The sequence below is a fragment of the Aphelocoma coerulescens genome, chromosome 3 (assembly GCF_041296385.1).
Source record: "Aphelocoma coerulescens isolate FSJ_1873_10779 chromosome 3, UR_Acoe_1.0, whole genome shotgun sequence".
In the NCBI taxonomy this organism is placed as follows: Eukaryota; Metazoa; Chordata; class Aves; order Passeriformes; family Corvidae; genus Aphelocoma; species Aphelocoma coerulescens.
This window is the reverse complement of record NC_091016.1, coordinates 100,238,052-100,252,200: the sequence shown is the minus strand read 5'-3', so window position 1 is coordinate 100,252,200 and position 14,149 is coordinate 100,238,052. Positions and strand designations below refer to the sequence as shown.

General features: G+C 36.0%; 1 protein-coding gene across 3 annotated transcripts in view; it reads right to left on the bottom strand.

Annotated features, from left to right (window-relative positions):
• Positions 1 to 14,149, bottom strand: part of COL21A1 (collagen type XXI alpha 1 chain) — a 95,856-nt gene that overhangs the window by 59,617 nt on the left and 22,090 nt on the right. For 2 of the 3 annotated variants that reach the window (XM_069011409.1, XM_069011410.1), the window contains exons 2-7: positions 13,713 to 13,832; positions 11,275 to 11,826; positions 6,593 to 6,761; positions 6,245 to 6,461; positions 4,344 to 4,517; positions 3,327 to 3,404 (exon numbers count right to left, since the gene is read on the bottom strand). In XM_069011409.1, the coding sequence (XP_068867510.1) occupies positions 3,327 to 3,404; positions 4,344 to 4,517; positions 6,245 to 6,461; positions 6,593 to 6,761; positions 11,275 to 11,826; positions 13,713 to 13,800 (1,278 nt within the window). In that variant the 5' untranslated portion in view covers positions 13,801 to 13,832. Of the gene's footprint in view, positions 1 to 949; positions 996 to 3,326; positions 3,405 to 4,343; positions 4,518 to 6,244; positions 6,462 to 6,592; positions 6,762 to 11,274; positions 11,827 to 13,712; positions 13,833 to 14,149 lie in introns of those variants that run through there. The other variant, XM_069011411.1, reaches the window with a different exon arrangement.

Sequence of the window (14,149 nt, the reverse complement as noted above, 5' to 3'; positions counted from 1 at the left end):
CCTACCTCCTAGGCATGTGCTCCAACTATGAAGCTACTTGAGGAGAGGCGGGACACACCTGCTACCACCGACTCCTAGAGGTCACTAGTCCTGGTCCCAAGAGCGCCCATCCTACAAAGACCATTAGGTGACCTCCTCCAAACCATGCTCCCTGCAGCAGTAAACACTAAACCTCAGCAGATCACATAACCCTCTAGTTTTTGGTTTTTTTTGTGATATTTACTTCTCACCATTAAACCTCACATAAAACCTCAGTGCTTTACTAAGGCAGGCAAGGGGAGAGCTACTAAGTCAAATCTCTTATAGGTACATCTGTACTAAATCTATATGTTGAAGTTAGATTCAGTGAATTCTTTTTCACCCATCAACCCTAACCCGGCAAGTTCTTAGAGCTATGGAAAGGCAAAAATTTAAGAATCCAAGCTGCAAAAAACAGATTTGTATTTATTATCTAAAACTTTCCATAGCAATTTACTTATATTTTCAAGAATAATGACACCTTTTAAGATGTTCTTTGAATGGAATTCTTTATTGGGATCAAATGATTGATCAAAATGCAGATCCATGTTTCCTTTGCAATGGTACAAGTTGGGAGTTACAGGGAAGGTTAGGGAAACTGGCATATTAAGCCTTCAGATGAGCTCCTGTTCAGGGAGTTCCCACTAGCACGATGCAGGTAACAGCTACCTGACTGTGCATATCCCCCATCCCTTTGCAAGTGTCCAGCCCTGCAAATAGCAGCAATTAAATCCAACTGGGGGAAAACATCAGACCACTTATTCTAATAAACATGTGTTTTTCAACAAAAATTCTTTTTAATTTTTCTACTGACTAGAGTTCAAGCAATGGAAGTCCAGCACTCTTAAACTTAGCAAATCTCTGTCCCCTTTTGAAAACAAAGTGTATATTACCTAGAATATTAAGAAGCTTGTATAAAGTCAAATACTACCTTAAACTGAGTTTGAGTAGTTTAGGATCAAGCCTACCTCTCCATTCTGAAACAAGAAGAAACACAGTTTAAAAGTATAGCAATATTTCTAAAAAGCAAAATCCATTTATTTGGAAACATTATCAAAACCAATCATAACTTATGGGCTGTAACCATCAAGAAATTATAATTCAAATTTTTAGACTTTCTGAGACGTATGTGCAGCTGCTATCAATGCATATGAAATTAATTTAGCTAACTGTGTTTAAGGGTCTGTCAATGGGAGTAATCAGTAGCAATTTTTAAAAGACAATGACAATTAATACTAAACCACGTCAATATTTACACATTAAATGTTTAGGTTTGAGTCAAACCTTTTACGAGAAGTAACTTCTCATGAAAAATTTCCTCTGCTTATTCATTCATGTCAGAGAATGTACCAAAATATTTCTGAAATCTCTGATCTCTGCCTGAATCCAGCATCTAGGAAAACACAGAGCAGCACAGAGGCAAGGCTGGCTTTTTCTTGCTTTCCTGTGACTGCATTAGACTCTGCTAACAATTGATTTTTGTTCCAGTATATACCACAGAACAATCCAACCCCCAATACTTCAGCAGAGCAACCATGAAATTGTCTGTCTTAATAGTTTAGTAGGCACCATCAGCTGCACTGTCCACAGGAGTATTCTAATGCATGCAATCACTGCAGATTTCATACACACAGAGACAGAGAGTGCTTCCTCTGTATTCAATTTTCAGCTTAAGCAACTCCTAGAGAAAGTTTTCATTTTCTGTGGATCACAGAAGGAGCTTAAAATTACCATGCAGCTAGGTATCTCTGGGAAAGGGGATTAATTTGGGCTGTAATTAGTACATATAGCCTCTGCTCATTTCAGGAACTCTGACACAACCATGCTCTGACAGAATACAACCACAAACTACATATTCCTCCTTGAAGATCATCCAACATTTTTATTTTCTGAAGGAGTCCAGAATTTCATGGGTAAAGTCCAAATTTAATTTACAACAACAGCCAGTGAAACTAAAATGGCAAAAAGCAATCTTTTGGCTTCAACTCCCTTGATAAATTGCAGTGAACATAAGATATGACAGACTTTTTAGTGTTTGCTTTCTTTATGCAAAATATTTTTCATTTGATTACTTTTCATATCCTATTTTAATTTGTAAAGAGCAAAAAGATGTGGTGCAGTTAAATAGCCAAATACTTTATTTTCTTCAAGATTCCAACCTAATTTTACAAAAGTCTCCCGGCACCCATTAGTTCTTGACACACAGAGTTCCAAACAGCTAATAATCCAGTCACCTACTTGCTGCTTGACTGAAAGTTGTGAATTTTGAAAAAGCCCTGATAAGGATGCAATAGACACACTGGCCCCAAAGAGAAAGAAGAAAAACAGACTAGCTGGTAATCCATGCCAGACTGAGAAAAAATAAAATCTGGATGCTGGACATTCAATGGTTCTATTGTCAAACCAGCAAAACGATACTAAATCAAATCACAACATGAGGATTGTGGGTCTATATAGTAAGACACTGGAGGCAGATAATCTTTAGCTCAGTTTGTTTTAGACACCAAACAAAGGAGAGTATTTTTAATCTGCATGTATAAATCAATCTCATGCTCATGCTTTAAGATGGGAACTGAATGCTTAAATGTGGCTCTGTCAGTCATGACCAGGCTCTAAATCTGTTTGTGTATGTTTTACATTTCAGTGCATAATTGAGGACCAAGAGAGGGCCAAAGAGAGGGCCAAGAAAGGGCCAAAGGGTCCCCATAAGCTTCCTAATTGTGCATATGAATCATAGAATCCTGGTTTTATTTCTGTCTTGTCTTTAACATACTTCTTGAAATCTTGGCAACATTTTGGCTAATGGGATATTTATCACAGACCTCAGCATAGATATTTCTAACAGGAGAAGGTGATTTAGAAATATAGGTTTGCCGATTATGTACCAAAATTTCACAAATTAAATGACCTGACAAGTAGCAAGGAGTATATCAGAAAAGTTCTAAAGTCATATTTAAAGAATTTTACACTGAAAAAACCTAGAAGTTTTATTAATCTATAGTGCTTAAAATCTGAAATCTTAAGAGAGGATGCTGAGATTTTTCTATACTCATATATATCTATATATATATCAAATTTACACCATTAAATACCTAAACTAAAACAACTTGTAAAAACCTTTTGTGAAAAAATAAGGCTGAAAACAGACAAAGTCTGTGTCACTTGATATTTCACAGGTAACAAGCATGTGTTTGCACCAGCTGAATCAATGTAGTATAACTTATTTTAAAACTTCATTAAGTCAGCTTTAAACAGGGATTTGTGAAAAAATGTCAAATAGTCCTCAAAAGTTCATCTATCATACTCACAAATCCTGGGATCTCACAGACTGTTTCTCGATTATTTTGCTCTGGGTCACAGTAGATTCGCAGTTTTTGTATATCAAACTGCAATTCAAAACATAAAAGACTCTTTAGAGGTCTGCATGTTCACTACAGTTAAAAATCAATTAAATAGATAGAAATATTCTTAGGCTACTCACAGTGATTCATATGTGCAACCAATTAAACATACTGTAACAAAATTATTTAAATAAAAATAAGCAATCCAAGAATTTTGTAAAAAATAGCAGAAATCACCATCCATATTCACTGGCAATAAATCCAAACACATGCAGCACGAACTACACTGGCTGCCAGTACCATTGAGGAAACAAGTTAATAGCACAGGCAAACCCAACCTTTTTCTTTTTACTTTAACAGACCTGGGAAGATGCTTCTGCACAGACCTGCTTGTATTAGATGTAGGATTAGTAAATTCTGATGAAGCATCAGAAGGCATCCCTAATGTTTAGTGTTTAATATACAACATAAATCTTTAAAAAGCAACCAATAAAAACACTGGCATCAGGTAAACAAAAGTTTGTGCCATTCTGCTTTGTTGGTATATTCTCAAATAAAATTAAACCACTGTCAGTTTTTCTAGCATAAACTATCATAACTGCAAAGCATGGAGAAAGAAACTTGACCAAAATTTTCCTCTTTTACCAGCATCACCCATACTCTGATGGAAGGAAATCATATGCAAATGTCAAGCACAGAGGAAATTTCCTACTTTGAGACACAGTTTCCCAAATTCAGGCAACCACATTGCATCAATTCTGTCCTTGAAATCAGTGACACCAATTAAGCATCCATGTCACAGGATACATCACTTGTTCTAAGTCCTCCTGACCATTTTTGTTCTCTCTTAAGTATTAAAATTTTGTATACTAAATTTCAGTCTACTGTAAGTTAGAAGAGTAAGCTCAAGAAAAGAGAAGACACCAATGCAATGTTAACCTACAGCAGAATTACTGAATTACTGTAGTTTTAGCATATGCCTACCTGTACTGTTTCCTCCTTTCCAGAATACTTTCCAATTTGGGTTAGGCCACTGATGTAAATACCCAAAACAGGATGTAATGGCTTTGTTTCAATTTCTTGGCCATCTATATACAAAGTTACAAAGTCTTCTGTTACTAAGAGACGAATTTGATGCCAGCCTTCATCAAACAATGTCTAAGAAAAACGAAAAAAGCAACATTGTTTAAGAATGCCTTCGATTTAAATAACAATAAAACTGCACTTCAACAATCAAACTGCTGCTAATGGTTGAGATGACCAAGGTTGCACGTCTTCCATACAAATAATTCTAAACTCTATAGGCAAATAAAGTATTGCCAAGTAATTGAAAATTTGGCAATTGGTGAAAATCAATCCCTATTTCAGAATTCTTTTATAACTCACATAGATTTTTTTTTATTCTATTACCTTGAACATGCTCAAACCTGTATTTGTTAAAAATATGCAGCCAGAAGCCTATTTTTCAGCAGGGGTATAATGTCTCAAACACTTCAGATCATCAATCATGTTGAAAACAAATTGGTACTTGAAAGTCTTTCTACTTAATTTCTTATGAAAGAAAAGATGGTGTGCTATTGGTGGAAAGAATCCCAATACTGCAATGAGCAAACCAGACATTACTCTCACAAAACTCCAGGCTTCTGAAGCTTTCAAAAACAATCTAGCTCTTCAACCAAGCCTAGCTAAATTGCACAGAGATTAATCCCACACTAAATTCGTATTTCATAAGCTGAAACATACATCTTTCAGTATGTTATAAATCTGTCACCTTTTTTAGACCTAAACAGAAATTAAGCATACTTCATTTAATAATACACACCCTCTGAAAGCACCTCTGTTTCTATTTTATTTTCTTTTGCAGATTGTATTTTTATTTATTTGCAATGGCTCTCATTAGAAGACAAAATAAACAACAGATCAGAATACATAACATTTCCATTTTCCAGTGAAAGTGATAAATTATCATAAAGGTTTATTAAAGAAAAATTATAATTAAGAGGATATTGATATTTATAGTGTGTTTAGAGACACATAGCTCTAAAAAAGCCATGAAATTATTGTTCTTCTTAATAGCAAGGCAAGCATGGAGAAACACAACAGAAAAAAAACCACAAAAGTTGTGTTTTCATGGTGAAATTCATGGATACCTGAGACTGCTTGAAAAAAGACTGATTTGTCATTGCAGCTCCCAGAAATAGATAAATACAAATTAATTATTGACTTGAAACTGAATTTTCTCACAGTTTCTGGTAAATCAAGTTTAAGAGAGCTTCTAAACAAAATAAAATTATTTCGACTACTAATAATTATAAAAAGGCAGAGAAAATTTGGAAACAAAAAGAAAAAAATCTCCATCCAGTAACAGAAGGATAAAATACCTCTCCCTAGAAAAAGCTTAGTAGTTAAGACCTATTCCTTGGATAGGAGTCCTTCCTTCACTGAGGATTTATATTTAAAATTCTTTCAGCCTGATTTGGAGTAGGGATTTGAATGCAGGCCTCCTCTTCCCAGAAAAGTCGAACCCACTTGGCCATGAAGTGCTCCAGCAGCAAATCTTTCCCAGTCTTTGTCTGCTGAATTAGCCCTCTCTGTTCACTTAAATAATATTCCCTGTGGCAGGAAGGGCAATCTCTGGGCTGCACATATTCCTGCTACAAATGCAAGAATGCGGTCATTCCACCTCCATTCCTCTGTCTCATCTGCAGCTAAGACAATCTTTCTTACAAGACTGGAATACTTCACTGGAAATTACTGAAGAAAGACTGAAAGAGAACTTTCATATTATACCAGAAAACAATAAAACTGGTTTGCACAAAGAGGGGAATAGTGGAATAATGTGTACTTAAAGAAGTATTCCATCATGATAGTGACATACTCCTTACCTTTACATGAGGTGCAGCAAAAGTAATAACTTGTGTGCCATTTATTAAACTTGTTGTAGTGAATGATAATGTTTTCTCTTCTCCATTAATAGTGACTGCTATCTGTGGTCTCTTATCTAGACTCAGGATTCTCCATAAATCCCACGTCTTTTTTACTTTAAATCTTTGAGTGGAAACAAACACATAGGATGGAGGGAGACCTTCTGGAAACACATTCCTAAAAAATGGGAAGGGTGGAAAAAAAAAGACAGTACTTGAACATTCATATAAATTTTAAGTAAGTCCTTCTCATTTAAAGCAAAAAAAAAATCTTACTGAATATAGAAGCATATTTATAAAATTCAATACCTTGTTAATTCTGAGAGGTCAACATGTGAGGTTACTTCATAAGCTTTTGCATTAGTGGTTGATATTTGAATTCTCTTTTTAACCTTTTTCTTCACACCTAATCCTACAAGAATGTCAAATCCTTTTTCATCTCGAGCTGCCACTGGAATTCTTGTTGGACAAACAGACTCTGAAAAATAATAAATGCAAGGATAGTTCAAAATATGACTTAAAACTTCCAAAAAGTAACCTTCCACCCAACTAGGATTTTAGCATATTTATTTATGTACTTAACTGTCAGTTAAGTACAACATGAGAGAAGTGGTATGCGGGATCCTCAGGGACTTGAGGAAAGAATACTAAGATGTCATATATTACTGCCAATACATTCACATACTATTTTGAAATGTCACTAATTGTAGTTAAAGGGTATTAAATTATCTGGCTAATAAATATAATTGAATTTAATTTCTAAAATTGTATGGTTTCAAAATTATATACGATTATAGATGTTAATTTCCAAAATGCACTAGCAATTTGGATTTAGCATCCCTCCCAACTATAAAATTAGTTTGAAAATGGACAAAGGTAGAATTATCTATGACTTTTTTTTTTTTAATTAACTCAAAATGGACTCTGAGCTGTTTTGTCTGTTAACACTGAAATCTGCCTGAAGTTATTGTCAATGGAAAAGTAGTGTGTGATATATTTTCTGTGGAAGCGTAGTTAGCTGCATGTTATCCTGGTTAATTATCCTTACACAAAAACAGTGGACCCAAGTTGTCTCAAACAAAAAAAAAGAAAAAGAGATAGGACAGTGAAACTTAATACTGAAGCAAGCATTGTATTAGGGTAACAAATCAATAAAAAGAAGTTTTTTGTTTTATTAAAATTATGCTAAATTGTGTACAAAAATTATCATTATTCATTTCCCACTGTTTCTTCAGAAAAGCATCAGTTCATAGACAGGGAAGAGGTTAGGAATACATTCCAAAGAAGGGCTGGAGAGTTCTCTAATCTCCATCTGGACCAGCCATGGGCTGGAAAACTCCTGTCTCTGTGCCAGGGAATTATCAGCTCAAAGGTCTAGACTGGCTTCTTTTCATAATATGAGAAACACTGCATGACTTCCTTTCCTAACCAACCCCAGAGCAGGCAGAAGCTACCCCATTCTGGCAGGGGAGGCAGGATATATACGCTCTAAGAAAACTCTGCTGATTTTCTGTACACCCTGTCTGTCATAAGAAAGGACAATCCATCCTAAGGGGACATGTCACAGGTACTTGGGGCAGCAGCAAGAAGCCACATAAACTCCTCTTAGTTTTCTTTTCCTCCCCACAGCAAAATGACACCTGACTTCCAAATCAAAAATAAATGATCTGTCTGTTGTACAAGAAAGAATTGCAAGAACTCTGCCTGCATTTTGGAAATTCAAATGTCTACCTCCTGAATGCTTCCAAAAAAAAAATACACAGTCCAACAAAACTTTCTTTCTTATTCTTCTCAAAACACAGATTTCAGTCAACATACTTAGGATATTAAGTAAGACTAACAGAACCTTTTTTTTCAGGTTATTTTCTATTATGCATTGTTGACACGGACCTATTTTCTTAATTCATTTATTTCAAAGCTAGATAATGGTCGTATCACAATTAACAGACATCACAGACAATCACATACATATACACTGACAAGAAAATGAACACAAGGGTCTCTTATCAATTACAGTATGACAAATTTGGTCTAAAATCAAAAACTAATGCCAAAATAGGAATACTTTATGTAAGAGGGCCATTATTATGGAACAAGGCCAAAATAACTGTTCCAAACCAATACCAACCAAACGAATTAAGCATGTTGAAAATTACACATTAAGAAACTATTTTTTCTTTCCAGGGGCACATTGATGAATTACATAAAAAATTCCCAGTCAAGTAGATCTTTTTTGGGTCTTCTGGATAATCTTCTGGCAGAATTATTTTGATAACTAACTGACCCATTAAACAGCATGCAGAAATCAGTGGAAAAATTAAGAGCTGTCTTCTATTGGAAATGGGGTTGTATTTCCAGTCCATAGAACCAGTCACTTCAATTCTCTAGCCTGTTCTGAAATCTTGTTACCTTCTAGTGTTTTTGTAGTTTTCAGATGCTTTATTTTCCTTCCTAAAGTGTGAAATAACTTCATTATGTTAAATCGCAGTCTGTGGCACAAAGGAAGTTTTCTCTACATCCTCCAGACAAACTTCTGAAGTCTGCAGTGGGTTTTCTTTCCTGACACACAATTTTTTTTTTTTTTTTTGCTATAGAATATTGATAGTACAGCAACATTTGACTTCCAGAACACATATTGAATATTCCTTAAATATCTGGTTCCATGCTGGCTGACAGGTTCAGGAGGTCTTTTTTCCCCTGAGGTACTCTAAAACAAACACAAGAGTCCCCAAAAGGCACACTAGAGCCCTTCCCCCACAAACCTGTTCCTAAGAGCAATGCTTGCTCCAAGAACCACCAAACCCCAGCCTCCTTTGTCCAGAAAGGAAATACTGCCCCTGTGGCCTTATATCTATCTTCACTTAATAATGAATTTTAAAACTCCATAGGGTAAAAACCAGCATATCTTTTAGACATTTACACAAAGACCATGAAAAAAGAATTGCAAAATTTTCAGGCAGTTTCATGTGGTTGATCACAGCTGAACCATTACTGCTTGGCCCTCATGGAACTTCCTCTCCCTCAGTCAAAGTGAATGTTAACAACAGAATAGCCAGTAAATAAATAAATAAATTAATGCACAACTTAGCTATAAAAATTCCAGTTTACCAGGCTTGGAGTTCACCGGCTAAAGACACTGTGGTTAGAAATGAAGCTGTCAAGTGCCTTTGATTGCTCTGCAGGAGAACCATCTCAGAAGGGGAGTGCACAACATAAGGGAGACAATGCAAAGGGTCACTTCAAGTGAAAGAGTAAGTACACTTTGGTGTAAATAGTCAACATCCACAGATTACTGCTGTAAATCATGTGAAATACCACAGCTGAATTTTAAGGGATACTAGTCACCTTGATGCTGAAAGCTGAAAATCCATCTTGATGAAATATAATGGCACTTCTTCTAAAACTTTATTCAAAGAAACTATTGTGTTTATTTTGTGTTTATTTGGGGGAATTTCTCCCTCCATGATGTTCTATTAAATAATTTAGCTCCACTTAGATGACTTAATTTTTGGACTGACCACCTTACTACATCAGCCACAAGGAATTACTATGATTTTCATTTAATGTAGCAAGAAATAAACATTAATATCCTTAACAAAAGTATCACCGTATTTTTTCAATGAAGATGATACTCAAAGTGAGAGCAAACAAAATCTATTCTTCACTCTTACTAAATGCAGAAATATGGTACAATTTAAACAGGACTTGCATCAATTCTTGATAATGAAACATGTACAAAATACCACTGACATAATAGAGTCTGAGTGATACATCTTAGAAGCAATTCGCTATCTTTTTTATATATACAAGCCATTGTTTTACAAAATTATCAGAAAACTCAATGTAGTAATGCTGTTAGCATTCTAAAGTCAAAGAGTCACTTTACAGTGTTGGTCTTGGCTAACTCTTCCATAAAAACCTTCTAAGAAACATCATAACAGCTTGCTACAGCTCCAGACATCTCCACTCTTGCAAGTCCCTACCCGGAGTGCAGTGTCCAGCTCTGGGGCCACAGCGTAAGAAGGATGTGGACCTGCTGGAGCAAGTCCAGAGGAAACCACGAAGTTAATTAGAAGGCTGGAGTATCTCTCCTGCAGGAAAAAGGCTGAGAAAGCTGGCGGTGTTCAGCCTGGAGAAGAGAAGGCTGTGGGGAGACCTTAGGGCAGCCTTCCAGTACCGAAAGAGAGCTGGAAAGGGACTTCTCACAAGGGCATGTAGTGAGAGGACAAGGGGGAATGGCTTTAAACTGAAGGAGGGTAGGTTTGGATTAGGTATTAGGAAGAAAGTCTTTACTGTAAGGGCAATGATGCATTGGAACAGGTTGCCCAGGGAAGCTGTGGATGCCCCATCCCTGGAAGTGCTCAAGGCCAGGTTGGATGGGGCTCTAAGCAACTTGATCTGGTGAAAGGTGTCTCTGCCCATGGTAGCATGGTTGGAACTAGATGACCTTTAAGGTCCCCTCCAATCCAAACCACTCTACAATTTCATTATTTCTGCCAGCAGTCTTTCTTCTGGCTTTTTCAATACATACTAGAAGAAGTATGTATTCAGAAGTACTCCTGTTGTAATGGCAGTCTGTCCTTTCACTTGTCTAGAAGAAATGCTGGATTATGCATGAGTATCAGCTGCAACAAAGAAATCGGTAAAATAAACCGATATACTCTTGGCACTATGAAAATTGCTGAAATATTTTATTGTTTTTAAACTTTATCAATGAAAAAAATTCGGGCTTAGGGCAAAAGGATAGCTATTGAAATGAAACACTTACTGTGTTAAAACACTGTACCGTTCCCAAATATATCTTTCTCTTTGTTTGATAGAGAAAATAACATTTTGGAAGGAATTTCCACAAATAAGATCAAAACAAAAGATTAGGGTGAAGAGTATCAGGTCTCTTAGATTGCATGAATCATGTATCCTGCTTGTGAAATGAAAAAATATGTGTACAGGACTACATTTTGCGCATCTAAAAATACTTTATAATTGCTTACCTTCACAAAGTTTCTGTTTTATAACTTCTTTAATTCTTGATATTGCAATATAGTCTTCAACATAAAATACATATGTTGATGAAGGTTTATTGGCAATGGCTTTAAGTTCATCCTCCTCAATTTCTGAGCCAACACCAATAGCAAACAAAGTGATCTTATTTTTTCTTGCTTCTGCTGCTACATCTTTGACTTCATCTTGGGACTTTCCATCAGTGAGAACAACTGCTATTTTTGTTAAAAATCTTGAGGATTTTGCAAAAAGATGGTCAAAGGCAAACTGAATAGCTCTTCCTGTTCTTGTATTTCCTCCCAGATAGTGTATGGACTCCATTTCCCTGATGAGCTTCTCAGTGGATTCATGAGTTCCGAGGGGAATTTCAAGTACAGGGTAATCACTATACTGGACAACTCCAACTTGAATAAACTTTGGTCCTATGTCAAAATTTCTTGTAATATTGACAAGCCAACTTTTGATTATTTCAAAGTTTTCTGGGCCAACACTGTAAGAGCCATCCAAGATAAAAACTAAATCTGCCGGAGCAGTTCTGCAACCTAAAAAAAAATAAAAATCAAACAAATATTTTACTGAACACTTTCACTTTCTTCTTCCACAGTAAATGTTTTTCTCTATCAATTAGTGTTTCTATTAGGATCTTTATTGAGAAATACATACCAAATGAAAAAAAATTAGCAGAGTTTATCAGGGCAAACTTGTGCAAGATTTGTGTAAGCCACACGGATCCAACTTGGTATCTGAAAACCACACCATTTTCCGGTTTTTACATTAGCACCAGAAACAACTATGAAAAATTCTGGAATTCAGTTCCTTAGCTGGCAACTGTATTCCATTTAATAAACAGACATGAATATATATTGGGTCTTTTCATATCTTATGTGCAGAGATGATAAACATAAAAACTCCTTTTTTCTTCCAAACCAAGCACACTGTGGAGGAAGGGTATATTCTGAATATTACAGAATCCTTTTACAAATACATTTTAATTGACTTTGGACACTGCTACATGGCATTTACAGAACTAGTATTACAAAATCCTGAATCTCAGTTAATGTTGCTGGTAGCATATTCTGATTTTTACAGAAGAAAAGCATTCAGTGAATGAGCTCAACCTCCAGAATACAGAATCACGTAAGCATTTAATAACTACGGTGTAACTGCATAATAACTTAGGCGTGGATTCAGCTCTCCTAGCTGTAGTCATAAACTGAGTTTTTAGGCTAAATTGCCAACTACAGGCCATGGACAGACATAAGCATTCCTATCCATGCTACATGCCCATTCTCAGATGGAGGGAATAAGCTTCTAAAGGAGGGAACTGCCTTCCATTCACTGTGAAAGAAGTTTTGATAACTGACACACGACATGCCAAGGACATGGCCAAAACCAGGAGGGGATTATTTTGATCTCATGGGACATGAGGTCATGGGGCTTACTGTCCTTTTGTTTTGTGAAAGTCTGCAGCTCCACCATAGGAAGGAGAGCTTTTACCTACCCTGACATCTGCCTATGGACACTTCTGGTCAAGACAAGATTTCACCTTCCTTGAAAGCAACTACAGTCTGCTGGAGAAATGCTTTTGCAATGCAGGTGGTGATGAAAAGACACTGGGAGAAGGAGCAAAGGGTGAGCAGAGTGCATCGCTCAGTGGTCCAGGGATATGAATCACAGATTAATTTCAGTTGGGAGGGACTCAATAAAATTAGACTCTGCTAAAAGCAGAGTATTCATTTTGATGGAGCCTTCCAGAGCAGGTAGACTGAAAAAAAAAAACCCAAAAACAACAAAGAAGTCTTTCTAGAGACCAAATGGAATTGTATGAAGTTTGTTATAAAACACTGAAAAATATCCACCCTGGAAGTATCACTGGGGCTAGAGGCAAGTCTTCCACACTCTTTTTATTTAGTTACTTTGTCTTTAAGAAAGCTACCTTTCTTTAATGTTTTCTTTTCTATAAACCAGATTTAGAGTATAAAAATGGTTTGGTGGGGTTTGAGATGCTAATTTTGAAGAATATGCAAGAAGGTCTGTTGCAGAACTGGAGTTATCTCATCTTCCTCTCACAAAATACTTACTCTTCCTTATTTAGTTTCTCACATAACATTAAGCTATTCAGAACATGACTTCTGAAGAAATGAAAATGCAAATACTCAAGATTCAATTTTAAATCAATACTGGAGCTTTACAGTTCCATCTGCCCTCTTAAGCATTTCCAAGACACACACACAAAAAAAATATTCCCCTCCTAATGGAGAAGACATTTAAGCTATTTTTCATATATTATGGGATTTTCACCAAGAAAATTATATTGGAATAAAATCACCATCAACAGAAGTGTACATGTGAACACCAAAATGGATACTAAAAATTCAAGGCATGCTTTGAATTTGCACTTATCTGAAATGCAAAAATTAACACCTACTTGCTCTTGTTTCCCCATCTTCAGCTGAGATGTAATCATGAAGTAGCAGAACTAACAGCATATGAAAAAATGTTTGGATCTGTGCCATGTGTGTTTTATTCTCAAGGTCTTGATACAAAACTAGATGGGAAAAAATGAAAAGAAAATACAGTTTTATTATATTACAAAAAAAATCCAAGCTTCTGCCGTTTAAAAACTATGTATGAGGAACAGCTCTGAATCAAATCTACAAGCCCAGATGTGGCCACCCTGCAATGAACCATTAACTCAAAAAGTGTCAGTCAGGCATGTAAGCCCGAAACTGAGATTCTAAACTCAACAACGCCCACCAGCCCTTTTTTGGAAGCCCAGTTTTCACCAAGGTGCATTTATACACTTCTCCTGCTAGGCACATTCACAAGTAGGTTATATTCCTAGTCACACTTGTCCAAACACTA